Source organism: Notolepis coatsorum (genome assembly GCF_963971535.1).
Source record: "Notolepis coatsorum genome assembly, chromosome: 19".
Classification (NCBI taxonomy): domain Eukaryota; kingdom Metazoa; phylum Chordata; class Actinopteri; order Aulopiformes; family Paralepididae; genus Notolepis; species Notolepis coatsorum.
In genome coordinates, this window is record NC_140183.1 from 385754 (window position 1) to 408940 (window position 23187).

Here is a 23187-nt window from a genome sequence, read left to right on the forward strand (position 1 = left end):
TCCATTGGCGACTATCCTCCTGTATATTATGGTCTGCCCTGCTGCCTTGTGGAGTGCCCCACAGTTCAATACTAGGTTCCATCTAGTTTTCACTATATGCTGCTCCCCCGTAATTTTAATTGTATTTCATATTACTGCTATGCTGAAGACACCCAGCTATATCCCTCTCTCAACCCAAACGATGTGGGCAGGTTGGCCTCCTTGCACAACTGTATAGTCAGGTCCATAAATATTTGGAGAACACAATTCACATAAATTTGGCTCTGTACGCCACCACAATGGATTTGAAATTAAACAATAAAGATGTGCTTCAAGTGCAGCTTTATTTGGCGGGTATTTACATCTAAATCGGGTGAGCGGTGTAGGAATTACAACAATTTTAAGGGAGCAAAAGTAATTGGATAATTGGCTGCTCAGTTGTGGCCAGGTGTGTGTTATCCCCTCATTATTCCATTTACAAGGAGCAGATAAAAGGTCTAGAGTTCAGTGTGGTATTTGGTATTTGCATTTGGAATCTGTTGCTGTCAACTCTCCATATGAGGTCCAAAGAGCTGTCAATGTCAGTGAAGCAAGCCGTTAAGCTGACAAATCTAAACAAACCCATCAGAGAGATAGCAAAAACATTAGGTGTGGCCAAATCAACTGTTTGGTACATTCTTATTTGGTACACACTGGTGAGCTCAGCAAAACAACTGTGGTGGTGGATGACAAAATAATTATTTCCCTGGTGAAGAAAAATTCCTTCACAACAACAACAAGTACGGCGTATCTGTGTCAAAGTCAACAATCAAGAGAATAATTCACCAGAGGGTTCACCACAAGATGTAACCCATTGGTGAATCTCAAAAACAGGAAGACCAGATTAGAGTTTGCCAAAAAAAACTCTTAAAAAGCCTGTACAGTTCTGGAACAACATCCTATGGACAGATGAGACAAAGATCCACTTGTACCAGAATGATGGGAAGAGAAGAGTATGGACAAGGAAAAGAACCGCTCGTGATCCAAAGCACACCACCTCATCAGTGAAGCGTGGTGGTTGTAGTGTCATGGTTCCCTTGTATTTATTGATCAGTGAAGCGTGGTGGTTGTAGTGTCATGGCGTGGTTCCCTTGTATTTATTGATGATGTGACTGCTGACAAAAGCAGCAGCATGCATTCTGAAGAGTTTTGTACAATATTGTTTGCTCATATTCAGCCAAATGCTTTAGAACTCATTGTACGGATCAGATAGACAATGTACCAAAGCATACTGCAAAATTAACCAAAGAGTTTTTTAAGGCAAAGAAGTGGAATGTTATGCAATGGCCAAGTCAATCACCTGACCTGAATTCAGTTGAGCATGCATTTCACTCGCTGAAGACAAACTGAAGGGGAAATGCAGAACAAGCAGGAACTGAAGACGGTTGCAGTCGAGGCCTGGCAGAGCGTCACCAGGGACCAAACCCAGTGTGGTGTCTACGGGTTCCAGACATCAGGATTTGCAACCAAGTATTAAAAGTGACTATTTGATTTATCGATGGCCGAAAAACCTCCTATCTGAGAAAATCGTTTTTTTAGCAAACTAAAGTTTTTATGCAGATAGGAGGTTTTGCTCTTTGGCCATTGTTATGATTGTTAGTTTGTCCAATTACTTTTGGTCCCTTGGGGGGCACATGTAGAACATGTTTTAATTCCTACACTGTTCACCTTGATGTAAATACCCTCAAATTAAAGCTGAAAGTCTGCACTTAAAGCACATTGTTTAATTTCAAGCCCGCTGTGGTGGTGTACATGTCAAGCCCGGTGTGGTGGTGTACATGTCAAGCCCGGTGTGGTGGTGTACATGTCAAGCCCGGTGTGGTGGTGTACATGTCAAGCCCGGTGTGGTGGTGTACATCAAGCCCGGTGTGGTGGTGTACATCAAGCCCGGTGTGGTGGTGTACATGTCAAGCCCGGTGTGGTGGTGTACATCAAGCCCGGTGTGGTGGTGTACATCAAGCCTGGTGTGGTGGTGTACATCAAGCCTGGTGTGGTGGTGTACATCAAGCCCGGTGTGGTGGTGTACATCAAGCCCGGTGTGGTGGTGTACATCAAGCCCGGTGTGGTGGTGTACATGTCAAGCCCGGTGTGGTGGTGTACATCAAGCCCGGTGTGGTGGTGTACATCAAGCCCGGTGTGGTGGTGTACATCAAGCCCGGTGTGGTGGTGTACATCAAGCCCGGTGTGGTGGTGTACATCAAGCCCGGTGTGGTGGTGTACATCAAGCCCGGTGTGGTGGTGTACATCAAGCCCGGTGTGGTGGTGTACATCAAGCCTGGTGTGGTGGTGTACATCAAGCCCGGTGTGGTGGTGTACATGTCAAGCCCGGTGTGGTGGTGTACATCAAGCCCGCTGTGGTGGTGTACATGTCAAGCCCGGTGTGGTGGTGTACATGTCAAGCCCGGTGTGGTGGTGTACATCAAGCCCGGTGTGGTGGTGTACATCAAGCCCGCTGTGGTGGTGTACATCAAGCCCGGTGTGGTGGTGTACATCAAGCCCGGTGTGGTGGTGTACATGTCAAGCCCGGTGTGGTGGTGTACATGTCAAGCCCGGTGTGGTGGTGTACATCAAGCCTGGTGTGGTGGTGTACATCAAGCCCGGTGTGGTGGTGTACATCAAGCCCGGTGTGGTGGTGTACATCAAGCCCGGTGTGGTGGTGTACATGTCAAGCCCGGTGTGGTGGTGTACATCAAGCCTGGTGTGGTGGTGTACATCAAGCCCGGTGTGGTGGTGTACATCAAGCCTGGTGTGGTGGTGTACATGTCAAGCCCGGTGTGGTGGTGTACATCAAGCCTGGTGTGGTGGTGTACATCAAGCCCGGTGTGGTGGTGTACATCAAGCCCGGTGTGGTGGTGTACATCAAGCCTGGTGTGGTGGTGTACATGTCAAGCCCGGTGTGGTGGTGTACATCAAGCCTGGTGTGGTGGTGTACATCAAGCCCGGTGTGGTGGTGTACATGTCAAGCCCGGTGTGGTGGTGTACATCAAGCCCGGTGTGGTGGTGTACATCAAGCCCGCTGTGGTGGTGTACATCAAGCCCGGTGTGGTGGTGTACATCAAGCCCGGTGTGGTGGTGTACATGTCAAGCCCGGTGTGGTGGTGTACATGTCAAGCCCGGTGTGGTGGTGTACATCAAGCCTGGTGTGGTGGTGTACATCAAGCCCGGTGTGGTGGTGTACATCAAGCCCGGTGTGGTGGTGTACATCAAGCCCGGTGTGGTGGTGTACATGTCAAGCCCGGTGTGGTGGTGTACATCAAGCCTGGTGTGGTGGTGTACATCAAGCCCGGTGTGGTGGTGTACATCAAGCCTGGTGTGGTGGTGTACATGTCAAGCCCGGTGTGGTGGTGTACATCAAGCCTGGTGTGGTGGTGTACATCAAGCCCGGTGTGGTGGTGTACATCAAGCCCGGTGTGGTGGTGTACATCAAGCCTGGTGTGGTGGTGTACATGTCAAGCCCGGTGTGGTGGTGTACATCAAGCCTGGTGTGGTGGTGTACATCAAGCCCGGTGTGGTGGTGTACATCAAGCCCGGTGTGGTGGTGTACATCAAGCCCGGTGTGGTGGTGTACATGTCAAGCCCGCTGTGGTGGTGTACATCAAGCCCGGTGTGGTGGTGTACATCAAGCCCGGTGTGGTGGTGTACATGTCAAGCCCGCTGTGGTGGTGTACATCAAGCCCGGTGTGGTGGTGTACATCAAGCCCGGTGTGGTGGTGTACATGTCAAGCCCGGTGTGGTGGTGTACATCAAGCCCGGTGTGGTGGTGTACATGTCAAGCCCGCTGTGGTGGTGTACATCAAGCCCGGTGTGGTGGTGTACATCAAGCCCGGTGTGGTGGTGTACATCAAGCCTGGTGTGGTGGTGTACATCAAGCCCGGTGTGGTGGTGTACATGTCAAGCCCGGTGTGGTGGTGTACAGAGCTACAGTTCTATACGGTCAGCCAGAGCCCTCTAAGTGTCTTTGATTCATCTGCCTACGTTGGAATTGCAATGACGATCGAATCTCACCAGGTGGCAGTATCGCCTACCTTTTGAACAGGGAACTGGGGATATCACTTGTCTTGTGATCCACTCTGGCTGTTTCCGCCTAGGAGTGGATCACAACATAGCAATCGGTGGAAGATTTGGTGCCTCAGAGCTATTATTTCCCGTATGGTAGCCATGCCCAATATACACCAGTAATTGCGATCGCCATGGGATCGACTAGGATCTATTCATCTTGGAGTACTTTCTGACTGAGGTAAGGTCTATCTTAAATCAAATCAAAAATCAAATCAAATTTATTTGTAAGGCCCGACAACACACGTTAATGTCCCCATGGGCCGGACACATCTTCTTTAAACAAGTCAAGAAGAAACATCACAATAAGTCAAGAAACAAAACAAGAACACCATAAAGTCCAACAAATTTTGAATAAATGCAAAATAAATGAATGCAATGCGACACTCCCAGACATACCCCACGCGAAGGTAAGGAAAAACTCACTAAAACCTAGCAATAGGAAAAAATACACCACAGGCAAGGAGGCGAGAAACCTTAGAAGGGCCATTCAAGGGGGGATCTCCCTTCTTAGATGTCGGTGATAGTAGTGTTGCAGACGGACAGTTGGTAAGCATGCACTCATGTGTGTAGTGAAACACAGATGAGTGCATGCAATAGCAACTGAACATTTAGAAACATTTAAGATGGAGCTGATAGCGATAGCAACTGAACATTTTGAAAGATTAAAGATAGAGCTGATAGCGGATAGATCTTAGGTAACCTGCTGGTATTTTTTTTAACGTAAAACATGCTTCTGTACTGATCAGTGTGGTAGTTTACCGGATGTGAAACTTGCTTTTGGTAACGATCACAGTTTTGAGTTAATGGGGTGTAAACTTTTAATGTTGGGATTTCCTTTTTTGGGCAGTTTTATTTGCATCTATGATAATGTACCCAGTGAAAATGTAATTAGAAAATTCTCAAGTTTGTTTTGTTTTCCGTTTTATCTGAACATCCATGTACTATTGAGATGTAAATCCTGTCTATTGTTTTTTTTTTTAAATACTTTATTTCTCAGTTTACTAGACAAGAACAGACAAACAAAAAGGAGACAGAACAAAAATAAACAGACATAACAAAACTAAAAAAAAAACGAAAAGGACTGCCAGACAGGAAAATTAAATAACAGTGTGACTTAACTCAAAGCATTAAAGTGTGTTGTATAGCCAGGTGTTACAAGGTGCAGGTCAAACATGATATACAGGGGTGAGTCTCTGCAGAATGCAGTTATTTGTCCTTCAGATAGTCAATGAATGGGCTCCATATGTCCAAAAACCTGTTGTGCTCTTTGGATCTGTAATAGTGGATCCTCTCCATCTGTATGATTGTGATCATTTCATTGAGCCATTTCTGGAAACACGGGGGTGTAGGTGATTTCCAATCGGTTAGAATCATTTTTTTTGCAGCTACCATGCCGAGCATTAGTGTCTGTTGTTCCTCCCTCGTGTACCTTAAGGCAGTCTCTGAACACCCAAAGAGTGCCAACTCTGGATCAGGGGGAATGTCCTTTCCATAGACCCTGGAAAACCACTGGAATATTTCACCCCAGAATTTTTGTAAATGAGGACAGAGCCAAAAGAGATGTGTTAAAGAGCCCTCTGCAACTTTACACCTGTCACATAATGGAGAAAGAGATGGAGATGTCTATTGTTAAGCAACCTTCTCAATTCTTAAAGGTAGAGTAGGCTAGTTTTTCACTCTGGCGTTTGTTTCGGGAACGCTCCGTTCCAAACTGATTCCAAACACTGCAGTCATAGCAGAGCACGTGTTTTCAAGTTTTGTTTTTGTTATATGTTTTGTAGAAGGAGGTTATTTTCCTGCAAGATACTGGTTGTTTGTTCTATCTTCCAGCTGATCCATCCTTGACCACCCAGAGACAATGGACACTGTGTATGAATCCACCTTCATCATCATCATCGTCATGTCATCATTAATTCATTGATGTGTGGATTAGTTTCTCCCTCTAGTGACTGTTTAATGTAATAAAGTTATTATGTTTTTGCAGTTTGATATTAAAGATTTAAGTTTCTTTGTTTATCATTTTAGGGCATTTTAGACAGTGTTCCAACCGTATTCTGCATGTAAATAGGTAAAATTCTTGTTTTTGATTATTTTTTTAGTTAATATTTTAAACCACATTTAGAGGTTGTTTTTGATCAAATTTGTATAGTTATTATGATAATGTTTATGATTGATTATCAAAGAGGGGTGTTATGGAAATATTATCTATGTCGATCTGTGTTAAATCTCTGTACAGCTTGACTAGTTTAATGTTAATCTGTAGACCGGTTTCGCCTAAAGGTACATGCCTAAGTATATGGAAGATTGCTCCACTTCTGCAAGGTCAATTTGCATGTTCTTGGTATCTAGGAACATCTAGGGACCTGGGGGTATGTATTTCCAGTGTCAGAAATATTGTGTCTGTTACTAGGCTGAGTAAATTGTAATGAATAAATTAATTATGATTAATTATGATTTAGACGATGATGATCAAAAATTGATAAATTTTACAGAGCTCATTCACCATCTTATTGAGATCATGTGTACAAAAAATCTAAGTAAATGAACTTAGGAAGGAAGATGAATAAACAGAAGGATTTGTAGATACAGTAATTAATGATAATCGACTTTAATTATAAATTCATATTTGACCTTGACCTTATTATGGCCAAATCATACATCTATGGATAGGGAAAATGCTCCTCTTTCCAATGGCAGGGTTGCATCTGGATTTAGTAATTTCTTGCGGTTTTTACGATAATTAGCATTTTCCGATAAATTTGTATTTCCGATCAATCGTATAAAACATCGGTAAAAATGAAAATATACACTTTGACTACTGTTTTTGATAGGGTTATGGTATTTACTCTTGGCTACAAAAAAAATATATTTAAAAACATTGACCTCTTAACATCCAAGGGCCCACATGTGGACGATTCTTTGCCGACCTCTAGTGGCTCGGGTGTGCATTTCTTTTAATACAATATATAGATAGCATTAAAGGGAAGATGAAGCAGTGCGATAAATACATATTCATAGCATCACATTAGTATTTAGATAAGCCACAGAAGAAGTCACGTTATAAAAATAAGCAGTTTCTAAGAAAAAACGATTTGTTGTGTACATTTCTGAAGCATTTAGCATTATGGGCGCGGCCATTTTGTTGCTGACGTCATACCGTGGCTTGGGTGTATACACTCTGGTTAGCTGCCTATATTGAATGGGTCAGTCAGCAAATAAAATGTTGCCTACAAAACAACGGGACCGCGGTGGTTCTGTTTGTATTGCTCCTGGCTGTTCAAACTAATTTTACCATGTGAGAGAGAGGAAAGTTGGTTAATTTCCACAAACTACCAGTGAAAAAAACAGTGTTGTTGACATGTTGGCTCGGGCTGCCTGCACCCAGACGGCGCGACCAGCCTGTTGGACAGGGAAGGAGGATCTGCAGCGAACACTTCATTGCCTCGGATTATGTTGTTGGGGTGGGATGTTTGTCCAGAAGACCACTAATCAGCTGAAGCCGGACGCGGTTCCCTCGGTCTTCGACAGACAGACCGGCGTTAGCTCTCGGGAGCGATCGCTAGCTAGTTGGCACCAGCCGGGGCCAGGCGTTAGCTCTCGCTAGCTAGCGTTAGCAACCGGAGCGTCGCGGAGCATTCAGCCTGCTGGCTACCTAGACCCACTTCAACCAGCGTCGCGGAGCATTCAGCCTGCTGGCTACCTAGACCCACTTCAACCAGCGTCGCGGAGCATTCAGCCTGCTGGCTACCTAGACCCACTTCAACCAGCGTCGCGGAGCATTCAGCCTGCTGGCTACACAAGCTGTGTAGCCAGCAGGCTGAATGCTCCGCGACGCTCCGGTTGCTAACGCTAGCTAGCGAGAGCTAACGCCGGGCCCCGAGAGCTAACGCCGGTCTGTCTGTCGAAGACCGAGGGAACCGCGTCCGGCTTCAGCTGATTAGTGGTCTTCTGGACAAACATCCCACCCCAACAACATAATCCGAGGCAATGAAGTGTTCGCTGCAGATCCTCCTTCCCTGTCCAACAGGCTGGTCGCGCCGTCTGGGTGCAGGCAGCCCGAGCCAACATGTCAACAACACTGTTTTTTTCACTGGTAGTTTGTGGAAATTAACCAACTTTCCTCTCTCTCACATGGTAAAATTAGTTTGAACAGCCAGGAGCAATACAAACAGAACCACCGCGGTCCCGTTGTTTTGTAGGCAACATTTTATCTGCTGACTGACCCATTCAATATAGGCAGCTAACCAGAGTGTATACACCCAAGCCACGGTATGACGTCAGCCATGACGTCAGCAACAAAATGGCGGCGCCCATGTTGAAAACAGGGATATTATATTATATTTTTCAGACAAATAAGATAGATTTCACATTTGATTATAGAACCCTGTCTTACACAAGGTACACAACAAACAAACTAGGATCACATTGCTCACTGCTTCATCTCCACTTTAAAGCCCTATTTGTTGCCTGTCGATTGCCCTTTCAGGTGACAAAATCCGTTCAGCGGTTCTCGAGTTACATGCCGATATGTGAGGCGTGCCCCAAAGTACGCAAAAGTACACATTGCCACCCCCTACTCCCGGGGCTCTAGCTCCGTCAATCATTTGGCGATCTCGAAAATCTTTGCACAGGGTCGTAGCCAATGAGTGTGGCTTTCCAATGATACCCCATGATATGATAATTAGGGATCTAATATGGTCTCTATTGATCGATTTATGATAAAGAAAAGCAGGGTCCCCCTATAGGGGTACCTTAAGGCTTAACAGGTTGACCAACTAGTAAACTAGTCTGACTACAGCAGACACTAGGCTACAGTTCTGACTGTCTCTTTAATAACTCCATGACAGGGGAGAAGATGACCTTTGACCTATCTTTTCCTTCTGGGAAAAGCCATATCAAGGTTGTTTCCCATTTCAGTTAGAGACGTAACAATAACACCGCCTAGCCAAGGCTTGTTCATATTTTGGTTATCCTTTGTCATATCTGGATGTCTAATGTACGTCATTTCAATTATGCATTTAATCTGTGTCTGACCAGACCTCTTGGTCACTTTCTGGTCAGACGCTTATGTGTACACATGTGTGTCTCTCTATAAACTGATCATTTTCACTGTGGCCACAATGAATAAATCTATGTGTTTTTTTTTTTTTTTTATATAACTCGACTCAGAATGATTTACTGGGCTCATCGGATGTTCTTAGTCATTTCCACGACAAGACTCTTAATGTCACAGGCTGTTATTTAGCTGTAGACTCTTAAGCGTGCAGGTCGTAGGTCAGAGAGGCACCGTTAAAGAAGCAAAGACTGCAGCTGGAGCAGGAAGCAGGAAGCAGGGCTGGAGGGCTGAGGAGGAAGAGGAAGAGGAAGAACAGAGAAGAGGAGGAGTGTGGTCGGTCACTACCGGGGTCACTTACAGTCTCGTCGGTACAGATGGAGTGGACCTGCGTGCCGAACATCACGGAGGTGAAGATGAGGAAGAGGAGGCCTTCAAAGCACAGGAGGATGAGGAGGATGACTGTCGCTGGAGGGGAGAAGGAGCTGCACTCTGAGAGGAGGAGGGGGGGGGGGTGATGGGAGGAGGAGAAAGAGAGGGAAGAAGAGGTGATGGAGGAGGAGAGGGTGGAGGGATGGGGCGATGGAAGGAGGAGAAGGCGGAGGCACAGAGGAGAGGAGTATATGAAGGATGGAGGAACACAGGAGCGGGCGCCACAGAGGTCACTCACAGCACTATGTAAAGGGCGTGGCACGGGAGGATTCTGAAGCAGTGCGGATCAATAAGGCTTTGTGTCCACGGTCACTTTTTAAACCTCTATTTTCTCAATGAAAATGATTCAGCATGGCTAACTAATAAAAGATAGAGGTGGCTGGTGGGCCTTGGGGCCTAATACTACCGACAACTGCAACCAACTGTCATTGTGACTACATGTGGGATAAGAAGAACCCGTATGAGGGATTAGAACCTATATATCACTGAGGAATAAGACCCAATATCACTCAGGGATAAGACCCCATATATCACTGAGGGATAAGAACCCATATATTAGATTTGATTAGATTAAAATGTATCATCATTATTATACAGCACAACGGAAATAAGTTTGCCGTCCAACCAGAGTGCAAATAAAGTGCAACGTCACCGTCAGCAATATACAATGTACAGGTGATTAAACTGGGTACACAATATACAATGTACAGGTGATTAAACTGGGTACACAATATACAATGTACAGGTGATTAAACTGGGTACACAATATACAATGTACAGGTGATTAAACTGGGTACACAATATACAATGTACAGGTGATTAAACTGGGTACACAATATACAAATTAGCACTACTGAGTGTAGTGCTAATCAGATGTATGTACAGAGTTGTAGTACAGTATGTACAGTGATACAGGTGTACAGACAGCATGGTAGTAGTCATACTGTCCAGCAGCGTAACTAGTAAGAGTAGGATATGTACCGGTATAGACTATAGATATAGTATCACTGAGGGATAAGAACCCAAGTATCACTGAGGGATAATAACCCAAGTATCACTGAGGGATAATAACCCAAGTATCACCTTCAGAGTATGGTGTCCTTTTCAAAATCAGTAGAAAGGACTGACAGGACTTTCAAAAGGATGTGTGGATATCAGTGAGTGATATAGTCTAGAGAGGCCTGGGTAGTGTCTTTATGAATACATGGATATCAGTGAGTGATATAGTCTAGAGAGGCCTGGGTAGTGTCTTTATGAATACATGGATATCAGTGAGTGATATAGTCTAGAGAGGCCTGGGTAGTGTCTTTATGAATACATGGATATCAGTGAGTGATATAGTCTAGAGAAGCCTGGGTAGTGTATTTATGAATACATGGATATTAGGGGTGCACAGATATGAAAATTTGCCGCCGATACCGATACCGATTGTTCAACTAACACAATCGGCCGATACCGATATTTGTGGCAAAAAAAATATATAATAATTATATATATATTATATATATATATTTTTTAAACTACTGTATATGTGCACGAGCGCCCATATATGTCACCACCACGTTAACCTGAGACGTGAAATTAAGTACCAACATGGACAAAGTCTCAACCCGTTCATAACAGAGGCTCGCCAGCTGCCCCCTACTGGTGCAACGTCAAACCCATTTACTGCACATAATAAACCATTGATAATGGCCAATGGTACCAATACATACATGATACATCGATGCACCCCTACTACCTGTCATCATCATCATCATCACTGTCATAATGAATGAGTGAAACACACTACCCGTCATCACACCACCACCTGGGCTATTTTGTGTGTGTGTGTGTGTGTGTGTGTGTGTGTGTGTGTGTGTGTGTGTGTGTGTGTGTGTGTGTGTGTGTGTGTGTGTGTGTATACTGTGTGGGTATACTGTGTGGGTATCAGACGGTTTTAAACTGTCTGGGTATCAGATGGTTTTAAACTGAGTATCAGATGGTTTTAAACTGTGTGGGTATCAAACAGGAAGAAAGACTGTCAGGTTTTAAACTGTGTGGGTATCAAACAGGAAGAAAGACTGTCAGGTTTTATACTGTGTGGGTATCAAACAGGAAAAAATACTGTCAGGTTTTAAACTGTGTGGGTATCAAACAGGAAGAAAGACTGTCAGGTTTTAAACTGTGTGGGTATCAAACAGGAAGAAAGACTGTCAGGTTTTAAACTGTGTGGGTATCAAACAGGAAAAAATACTGTCAGGTTTTAAACTGTGTGGGTATCAAACAGGAAGAAAGACTGTCAGGTTTTAAACTGTGTTGGTATCAAACAGGGAAGAAAGACTGTCATGTTTTAAACTTTGGGTATCAAATAGGAAGAAAGACTGTCAGGTTTTAAACTTTGGATATCAAATAGAAAGAAAGACTGTCAGGTTTTATACAATACTCACTGGCTTTCATAACCTTACAGACTAACTTCTTGTCTTGCTCAAGACTTGTTTATGACTTATGAGTTTTAATAAGAGAGAGCACCATCTCTCTCAACCAAAGCAATGCATGGTGACGACAACAGAACAATCTTTATTGACAGTCGATTCTGCCAATTACGTCACACCGCTAGCACCCACCTCCTGCTGTTCTTACCACCAATCGGCAAGCGTTTATTCGTTTTTTACTTCCGGGAATTCCGCCATTGCTTGCGAGAACCACAACAAACCTACCGGCGCTAATAACGCTAGTTCCCCGCCGGCCACGAGTAGATTACCAGCACTCCGCAGGATGACCAAACGAGGCATAATGATTTTACTGCAACAAATGTTATAATAAAACAAAGCTTTTCTATACATTTGTCTGATTGAAAACTTTATTAACAGATTGCAGAATGGGTACAACTCAGTACGGGCTCTATGAGGAACGGAAGGAACTGAGCTATGAATGAGTAATGCTTGCTACTTGCTATGTTCGGGTAAATAATATGCTGATGTTATTGAACGTGTAACACTAACTATATAACGTTAATGCCACAAAACGAATGCCTTTGTTAATCATAAGTAGTAACTTTGATGCAGTAGCTTGTGTGTGTGTGTGGGGGCGGCGTTGTGCAGGTCGCTTGACTGAAACTTTTTTTGCCTTTTGACGCGACACAAATTGATGGATATTTATTGGCTACTGCAGGGGTGGCCAACCCGCGGCTCGCGAGCCGCATGCGGCTCTTTGCCCGTCAATGTGCGGCTCTTCCATCCATTAAAAAAAAAAAAAAATATATATATATATATATATATATATATATATATATATACACACTTTATATATATATATATATTTTTTTTTTAATTGTCCATTTGCATGTTCTTGGCATCTGAATCTAGGGACATATATGGATCAGTGTCAGAAATAGTGTGTCTGTTACTAGGCTTGAGTAAATTGTAATGAACCAAAGGAGAATATCAATTCTATTTAAAAAAAAAAAAAAAAAGGTATCTTTGACACCATGCTAAAATTGACCAGACCTGAAAAATCTAAGCAAATGAATAAAGGGAAGATGATTAAACAGAAGGTTTTGTAGATACAGTACTGAATTCTGCCATCTTTTTTATAATGTAAATTTCTCCACCATTTTTCATCGTATTGCAACACCGTCTTTTGCAAGACGTTCACAGCAGAAAGGTAGAGAAACTAACTAGGAAGGAAAATAATGTCTGAGTCAGCAGGAAGGGCGCTAGGGGGCGTGTTGAGTAAAATGAAAGTGTGCACTGACCTTGGGTTTTCAACATATACACAATTATTTGATTCAATGGTGGGTTCTGTTTTGTTTTATGCTGCTGGAGTATGGGGTTTTGATGATGCTCCTGAATGTAATGCGATCCAGAACCGGGCCATAAGATACTTTTTAGGAGTCCATAAATACACACCAAAAGGGGCTATAGAAGGGGACATGGGGTGGGATTCTTGCTTGGTCAAGCAAAAGGGTGAAATGGTGAGGTTATGGAACCGCCTGGTCCAGCTGCCAAATGGCAGGGTGACTAAAAAGATTTTTAATTGGGACAGAGCACACGGTCATCCCTGGTCAAGAGAGATGTCTATGATTTTTTCTTCTACTGACTTGAGTATGATTTTTATGAACAATTTGCAGTGTAAGGTTCACATAATTAAAACAAAATTATCAACAATCCATCAGGATAAGTGGAAGGTGGAGATTTTGAAAAAACCTAAACTTAGAAAATATATTGCAATTAAAAATGAGTATTTTACTGAACCTTATGTAATGTTAAACTTAAAGAGAAGACGGAGGTCTCTGTGTGCCCAGTTGAGGTCTGGCACCCTGCCATTGGCTGTGGAAGTGGGTAGATTCCAGGGTAAACCTGAGGAGGAGCGGCTGTGTGTTCTGTGTGATCTGGGAGTGGTGGAGGATGAATATCATTTTGTTTTTTATTGCCCTTTGTACACCACTTTGAGGAGGGCTTTATTTGAAAAAATTCAAATTGCAAACCCAGATTTGTTTTGGCAGTCTGAGAGCTGTATGTTGAGTTGTTTTTTTGTGGAGGACATCTTCGGTTTTGCAGGATTTTTGGAGAAGCATGGCACCTGAGACAAAACACACTGTATCCTATATAATTGTATTTGAATTCACCTTGTTTTTCTGTTTTTTTTTTTTTTTTTCTGTTTATTTACATTGAGTACAGCTTGTGTTATATTACGTTTTATTGTATTTTCTTGTATTTTTCTTTTTTTATGGCCATCTTGGTCTATGTAATTTGTTAAGTAATTGGTAAAGTATATTATTATATACTTATTGTTATGTGTCTTGTAAGCCCATATGGGCTGGGCATACATCTGTATGTAAGACACGAAAATAAAAAATATCAAATCAAAAAAAAAAACTGCGTTCTGTTTTATGGCAATAACGTTCAGGTTTGTGGGAGATAATCTCAAAAAATAAGAGAAATAAAAAAGTAAATCCAGAAGTCAGATGATTGACAGGGGCTGGTGTGAGCTGGGTAGGGTAGTTTTTCGAAATTCGAAAGCCCTGAGTCTCTTCCTTCAAAAGACTACACTCACTTTTGGCTGTGCCACTTCCTCCTGTCAATATGCGCCGGTTTCCGACTCAATGCCCTGAGATTTCTATAATCTTATTTTTCACTAATAACAGTTAAAATAATTGGTAAACAAACGTAATGCTAAAAATATACACTTTTACTGTATATCTCGGGCTTAAGAGGTTAACCCTGTGAGGCCCAAATTAAAAAGACATTAGCAACTTCAGAGGCCAGAGGGTGGGACATATAAACACATTTACTATCAAATAGCATTGTGAGGCTGAACAACAGGACCAATTGACTATACATGTGCTTAACATTTTTTAAATAAACATAATTTTTTTTAAATGGCTAAAAGTGATTTTGTAATTTTGCAACCGTGGGTCTCACAGGGTACTTTTAACCCTGTGAGGCCCAAATAAAAAAGACATTAGCAACTTCAGAGGCCAGAGGGTGAGACCTATAAACACATGAAGGGTGCCGTGACTGAAAGAAAAGGTTGAGAAACGCTGGTATATGGTGTGGCTCTTTGTGGTACCACAGTAATTTTTGTGACTCTTAGTCTCTGACTGGTTGGCCACACCTGGGCTACTGCAATCGGCACATTCGAGCTTATCGGCAGATAGGCCGATTGCAGTCAACAAGGCACTTATCGGCCGATACCGATACATCGGTGCACCCATAATGGATATCAGTGAGTGATAATATAGTCTAGAGAAGCCTGGGTAGTGTCTTTATGAATACATGGATATCAGTGAGCGATATAGTCTAGAGAAGCCTGGGTAGTGTATTTATGAATACATGGATATCAGTGAGTGATATAGTCTAGAGAAGCCTGGGTAGTGTATTTATGAATACATGGATATCAGTGAGTGATATAGTCTAGAGAAGCCTGGGTAGTGTATTTATGAATACATGGATATCAGTAGATAGTAGGGCTGTCTTAAATACTTCGATTTTTTTTATGTTCGAAGCTTGTGCCATCGAACAAAGCTTCGAAGTTAAAAAAAATAAAAATTGTAAATAAAGTATTTTTTTTTAATAATTATTTATTTATTTTTGTCTCCAAAATCTTGCGCCTCCATTCCAATGAAACGAAAGTAAGCGGTGCCTCGACTCCACCTCTCTACAACAAGCACGTGGAGATTATCTGTGTTGAAAACAACAAGGACATGTGCAGCAGACATGTCGACAAAGAAGCAAAGCAATGCCGTTTGTTATTTAAGACTACGTCGGACAGATTTGTGTTCATTGTGCTGCTTTTTTAAAGTGTCTCGACCCATATAAAAATATGTCTTAATAAAACGTGCTTAATTAAGTCGAATTCTGCCTTTGTCTCTATCAACTACACTATTTTTTGAAGCTTCGAATTAAAATCGAAGCTCGGCCCCGAAGCTTCGATTGCCAAAAAAAGCTTCGAAGGTCAGCCCTAGTAGATGGCGTGAAAGAAAACCACTCACTGGTCCAGTCGTCCTCGAAGCAGTAGAGGAAGTGGAACACCACCATGACCAGGACGTGGAGAGAGATGAGGGCGATGTACATCTGGAAGACAAGAGATTCACGAGGAACAAGTCACTCCTTAAACCTGCGTCGTGCTTCTTATGATCCGTGCGCTCTACGCCCTGCGGACGGCACACAGTCCTTCATTCATTTCATAGGTATTGCACAGTCTTTGTGAACGTCAGGTTGTTTCATACATATTGCGCGGTCTCCATGAACGTTTCATGGTAATTCTATTTTGGGCTGCGATTCCAAATATTAGGATATAGTTCATTTGAATGTATTTTTAACATTGAATAACCCTGTCACTGTCCTGTTACTGTGCTGTTACTGTCCTGCCACTGTCCTGTTACTGTCCTGTTACTGTCCTGCCACTGTCCTGTTACTGTCCTGTTACTGTCCTGCTACTGTCCTGTTACTGTCATGTTACTGTCCTGTTACTGTCCTGTTACTGTGATGTTACTGTCCTGTTACTGTCCTGTTACTGTCCTGTTACTGTCCTGCTACTGTCCTGTTACTGTGATGTTACTGTCCTGTTACTGTCCTGTTACTGTCCTGTTACTGTGCTGTTACTGTCCTGTTACTGTCCTGCTACTGTCCTGTTACTGTCCTGTTACTGTCCTGTTACTGTCCTGTTACTGTCCTGTCACTGTCCTGTTACTGTCCTGTTACTGTGCTGTTACTGTGCTGTTACTGTCCTGTTACTGTGATGTTACTGTCCTGTTACTGTGCTGTTACTGTCCTGTTACTGTCCTGTTACTGTGCTGTTACTGTCCTGTTACTGTGATGTTACTGTCCTGTTACTGTGCTGTTACTGTCCTGTTACTGTCCTGTCACTGTCCTGTTACTGTGATGTTACTGTGATGTTACTGTCCTGTCACTGTCCTGTTACTGTCCTGTTACTGTCCTGTTACTGTGCTGTTACTGTCCTGTTACTGTGCTGTTACTGTGATGTTACTGTCCTGTTACTGTGATGTTACTGTCCTGTTACTGTGCTGTTACTGTCCTGTTACTGTCCTGTTACTGTGCTGTTACTGTGATGTTACTGTCCTGTTACTGTGATGTTACTGTCCTGTTACTGTCCTGTTACTGTGATGTTACTGTCCTGTCACTGTCCTGTTACTGTGATGTTACTGTGATGTTACTGTCCTGTTACTGTCCTGTTACTGTCCTGTTACTGTGCTGTTACTGTCCTGTTACTGTCCTGTCACTGTCCTGTTACTGTCCTGTCACTGTCCTGTTACTGTCCTGTTACTGTGCTGTTACTGTCCTGTTACTGTCCTGTTACTGTCCTGTTACTGTGCTGTTACTGTCCTGTTACTGTGATGTTACTGTCCTGTCACTGTCCTGTTACTGTCCTGTTACTGTGATGTTACTGTCCTGCTACTGTCCTGTTACTGTGATGTTACTGTCCTGTTACTGTCCTGTTACTGTGATGTTACTGTCCTGTCACTGTCCTGTTACTGTCCTGTTACTGTCCTGTTACTGTCCTGTTACTGTCCTGTCACTGTCCTGTTACTGTCCTGTTACTGTGATGTTACTGTCCTGTTACTGTCCTGTTACTGTGATGTTACTGTCCTGTCACTGTCCTGTTACTGTCCTGTTACTGTCCTGCGGACGCGGAGCTAATGATGCTAATGATGGAGCATCGCCGTCGGTTGTGTGATAGTAAAGGGCTAACCTTCTGTCATGTGGCAGTGAAAGGGTTAAGACGGAGACAAAAAATGTGGCTACATCACAAATGTTGCTACAATTCTATTCAAGTGTGCGCACGCGCATTTGTGTGTGTGTGTGTGTGAGGACTCACTGTAAAAAGCACAAAGTACTTCTGGTTATTCTCTCCAACACAGTTGTTCACCCAGGGACAGTGATGATCCATCTTCCTTATGCAGCGCTTACATACACTGTGAGAGAGAGAGCGAGAGAGCGAGAGAGCGAGAGCGAGAGAGCGAGAGAGAGAGAGAGAGAGAGAGAGAGTATGAGAGGGGAATGGAATAAAGTGAGATGCAGAGACAGGAACATGATAAAGACAAAATGAGCCGGTTACATAGATTAGACAGTTACCCATCAACCCTACAAGATGACCCAGACCAACTACATAGATACAACCCTACAAGATGACCCAGACCAACTACATAGATACAACCCTACAAGATGACCCAGACCAACTACATAGATACAACCCTACAACATGACACAGACCAACTACATAGATACAACCCTACAAGATGACACAGACCAACTACATAGATACAACCCTACAAGATGACCCAGACCAACTACATAGATACAACCCTACAACATGACACAGACCAACTACATAGATACAACCCTACAAGATGACCCAGACCAACTACATAGATACAACCCTACAAGATGACCCAGACCAACTACATAGATACAACCCTACAAGATGACACAGACCAACTACATAGATACAACCCTACAACATGACACAGACCAACTACATAGATACAACCCTACAAGATGACCCAGACCAACTACATAGATACAACCCTACAAGATGACCCAGACCAACTACATAGATACAACCCTACAAGATGACCCAGACCAACTACATAGATACAACCCTACAAGATGACCCAGACCAACTACATAGATACAACCCTACAAGATGACACAGACCAACTACATAGATACAACCCTACAAGATGACCCAGACCAACTACATAGATACAACCCTACAAGATGACACAGACCAACTACATAGATACAACCCTACAAGATGACACAGACCAACTACATAGATACAACCCTACAAGATGACACAGACCAACTACATAGATACAACCCTACAAGATGACCCAGACCAACTACATAGATACAACCCTACAAGATGACCCAGACCAACTACATAGATACAACCCTACAAGATGACACAGTCCCAACTAGGCCAAACTATATATATATGTTGTACCAATTGCACATCGTTGCGGGCAAGACCACCCGCATTTCATTGTATATCCGTATGCCGTGACAAATAAAACTCTCGACTCTTGACTCTTGAACTGGGTAACAGGTTCAATAAAGAGACCAACACAATAATGGGGACTTTCCCATTTCAAGTAGTTCCAAGGAATGGTGAATAAAACAACAATACATTTTTATTTTCTCCACTTCTTCTTTTCTTTTCCACACTTGGTGGTGGTGTGGCTACCTGTTCAGACAGCGGGGTGGGGGGGGGGAAATCGATACGTAGTAGTATCGTTGATACTTTGCGTGGCGATACTGTATCGATACAGGGACGCAGAGTATCGATATTTAATTATTCATTAAAAAGAAAAAAGAAAAATGTGTATAAGGAAGTTGCATTGTTCATTTCAATACCTGTAATAGTACAGTAATATATATATATATATATTCTTATTCATTTATATATTTAATTTATACATGACTATTTTATTTTTCATTATTCTGATTTAACTGATGGTCTTGTCATTGTCGTTATTATTATTATTATTATTATTATTATTATTATTATTATTATTATTATTATTATTATTATTACTGTTATTGTCCTGTGATGTCTTGTTTATTAGTACTGTTACTGTACTGTTGTCTTGTTTCATGTGGAAAAGGGAAAATAAAGAAAAATTGTAAAAAAAATAAAGAAAAATGATTGAAGTGAGATGAACAGAGTGCACTTTATTTTATTAGATAAAACATGTTGACAAAGTTTTACTTTGCAGTTGAAAAAAGGTAATACATTGCAATATAGCGCAATACTCAGCATATCGCAATATATTTAGTATCGCAATACTATCGTATCGTGACTCAAGTATCGTGATAGTATCGTATCTGGTGATTCCCACCCCTAGAGGGCAGTGCCCCTCCTGTCCTACCTGCAGTGGTGTTGGTGGTCTGGCTACCTGTTCCCTAGAGACAGCAGTGCCCCTCCTGTCCTACCTGCAGTGGTGTTGGTGGTGTGGCTACCTGTTCCCTAGAGGGCAGTGCCCCTCCTGTCCTACCTGTAGTGGTGTTGGTGGTGTGGCTACCTGTTCCCTAGAGGGCAGTGCCCCTCCTGTCCTACCTGTAGTGGTGTTGGTGGTGTGGCTACCTGTTCCCTAGAGGGCAGTGCCCCTCCTGTCCTACCTGCAGTGGTGTTGGTGGTGTGGCTACCTGTTCCCTAGAGACAGCAGTGCCCCCTCCTGTCCTACCTGCAGTGGTGTTGGTGGTCTGGCTACCTGTTCCCTAGAGACAGCAGTGCCCCTCCTGTCCTACCTGCAGTGGTGTTGGTGGTGTGGCTACCTGTTCCCTAGAGACAGCAGTGCCCCTCCTGTCCTACCTGCAGTGGTGTTGGTGGTGTGGCTACCTGTTCCCTAGAGGGCAGTGCCCCTCCTGTCCTACCTGCAGTGGTGTTGGTGGTGTGGCTACCTGTTCCCTAGAGACAGCAGTGCCCCTCCTGTCCTACCTGCAGTGGTGTTGGTGGTGTGGCTACCTGTTCCCTAGAGGGCAGTGCCCCCTCCTGTCCTACCTGCAGTGGTGTTGGTGGTGTGGCTACCTGTTCCCTAGAGACAGCAGTGCCCCTCCTGTCCTACCTGTAGTGGTGTTGGTGGTGTGGCTACCTGTTCCCTAGAGACAGCAGTGCCCCCTCCTGTCCTACCTGCAGTGGTGTTGGTGGTGTGGCTACCTGTTCCCTAGAGACAGCAGTGCCCCTCCTGTCCTACCTGCAGTGGTGTTGGTGGTGTGGCTACCTGTTCCCTAGAGACAGCAGTGCCCCCTCCTGTCCTACCTGCAGTGGTGTTGGTGGTGTGGCTACCTGTTCCCTAGAGGGCAGTGTCCCTCCTGTCCTACCTGCAGTGGTGTTGGTGGTGTGGCTACCTGTTCCCTAGAGACAGCAGTGCCCCTCCTGTCCTACCTGCAGTGGTGTTGGTGGTGTGGCTACCTGTTCCCTAGAGACAGCAGTGCCCCTCCTGTCCTACCTGCAGTGGTGTTGGTGGTGTGGCTACCTGTTCCCTAGAGACAGCAGTGCCCCCTCCTGTCCTACCTGCAGTGGTGTTGGTGGTGTGGCTACCTGTTCCCTAGAGACAGCAGCGCCCCCTCCTGTCCTACCTGCAGTGGTGCGCTCTGTCAGGCTTGATGCTGCAACATTTGGGACACTTGTAGACGACCTGGCCTGGTTTCAGCTGAAGGCTCTCGATGTACTCCTTAGTAGCGTTCCCTCGTGGCACGGCCCCCTAGCAGGACACAGAAACACACACAGACGCCGGTCAACTCAGGGAACAGAGGGTACATGTAAAGTCATATGACCTTAAAAACGGTTGTGATTAGTCAATATAATGTGATGCCATGATACAACTTTATAAAAGGTTGTGATCAATGGAATTTTATGTCATATAACATTATCAAAGGTTGTGATTAGGGATGTCCGATATTATCGGCCGATATTGGCATTCAAATGTAATGTCGGAAATGATCGGTATCTGTTTTCGAAAAAAAATTATATATATTTTTTTACATTTATTTAACCTTTATTTACCCAGGCAAGCAAGTAAGAACAAATTCTTATTTTATTTATTGTGAAAAGTATGCATAATGTTGTGTTTTTTGGGGGGGGGAACCCTGCATATATCGGTATCGGAAATTAAGAGTTGGACAATATCGGTATATCGGATATCGGTAAAAAAGCCAATATCGAACATCCCTAGTTGTGATCAATGTAATGTGATATGACCGTATAAAAGGTTGTGATCGATCAACATAACGGGATGTCATACAACTTTATAAAACGTTGTGATTTCGACAAACAATAAGAAACCATGAATTTGCATTACAATGGTTATGTCTAAGGCTTCCTCATAGTTGTTTAATCAATTAATCAGTTTGTTTGGACTTAGTCAACACTAACACTAATCATTTAGTCCACAATTACAATTAGTAGACTAAGAGTTTCAAGTTTTCAAGTTTTTTTTTATTATTTGTCACAACAAAATACTTTATGATGAAATGCTTGTTTCTGTATGAGCCCCTGAGAGTGTGCTACATACAGTAAAAAGTAATTAAGAAGTAAGTAAAAAGTAACTAAAGGAATGTTCAGTCAATATACATATATACAGTACAATATACAATACAGAGTAAAATGAGGTACAATGCAGAAATGAGATGAGGTACAAAACTTAGGGTAGGGTGGGGTGGGGTGCAAATGAGAATGAATGTATTTAGCTGTAGTTACTAGTTGTGTAATAATAATAATAATAATAATAATAATAATAATAATAATAATAATAATAATAAGAGTCACAATCACATCTGTTTACAACACATACGACGACACGGTTTACATAATGTATCTGTTCGGTGCAAAATAAACAGTGGCCATGATGTCCAATTAGCTTGTTTGTCTACAGGTTGTTTACACAGTGTGTGTGTGTGTCAGCGTTTCCGTTAGCCGGTAATTACCGGTATTTTACCGGCAAAATCTGTTTGAGTCTAAGCACAATTTGATTATTTGAATTGTATTAAAATAGGCTAAAATTAAATAGCCTATGCGATGAACGAAACGATCATTACATTTGTTTCCTCGTTGCTTCTAATAATGACAACGACGTTGTCGGCGAGAGCTTAGTGCTGGGTGTGCGGACTTTTCTGAAGCTGTAGAGCCGCAGTACCAGCAGTACAATGCAATATTCCAGCAGTACTCCAATTCAGCCATTTTCAGCCAATGTTGGGTGGGGGGCGCTGTTGTGCGGTTCCCAGAAAAGAGCCAATAACAGCTGAACAGCTGCCCTGCAGCGCCATACTCTTTGCAAATAAGTCGTTGCGAGGTGGAGAGAGTCGTCACGCAAACCACGATAATGTTGCCGTCTCTCTGCTTTCTCAGTTCTTCGCTTGATATAATTAATACAAATGTCCAATATAACGGAATTCGTTAGCTCATAAAAATGTGATTATAACAGACTGCTGTTTAGTGTCGGACCGACTGTCCACATACGCGGTCTATTTTATTTCAAGTCAGCAGCAGCACGGAGTATCGAGGGACTTATTTTATTTGGAATATATTAATGACTGTATACGCAAAAGTAGCCTAGTTTTAAGTAATAATATTATAAATCTACATGCCTTGAGGATGACATTCTTTATATAGCCTGC

At 43.1% G+C, this 23187-nt stretch overlaps 1 protein-coding gene across 4 annotated transcripts in view; it reads right to left on the minus strand.

Annotated features, from left to right (window-relative positions):
* zdhhc3a (zDHHC palmitoyltransferase 3a) overlaps positions 1-23187 on the minus strand; it is a 61313-nt gene that overhangs the window by 21686 nt on the left and 16440 nt on the right. For 3 of the 4 annotated variants that reach the window (XM_084335968.1, XM_084335970.1, XM_084335969.1), the window contains exons 3-6: positions 21151-21275; positions 17885-17981; positions 16038-16119; positions 9492-9622 (exon numbers count right to left, since the gene is read on the minus strand). In XM_084335968.1, coding sequence (XP_084192094.1) covers positions 9492-9622; positions 16038-16119; positions 17885-17981; positions 21151-21275 — 435 coding nt within the window. The remainder of the gene's footprint in view (positions 1-9491; positions 9623-16037; positions 16120-17884; positions 17982-21150; positions 21276-23187) is intronic. The other variant, XM_084335971.1, reaches the window with a different exon arrangement.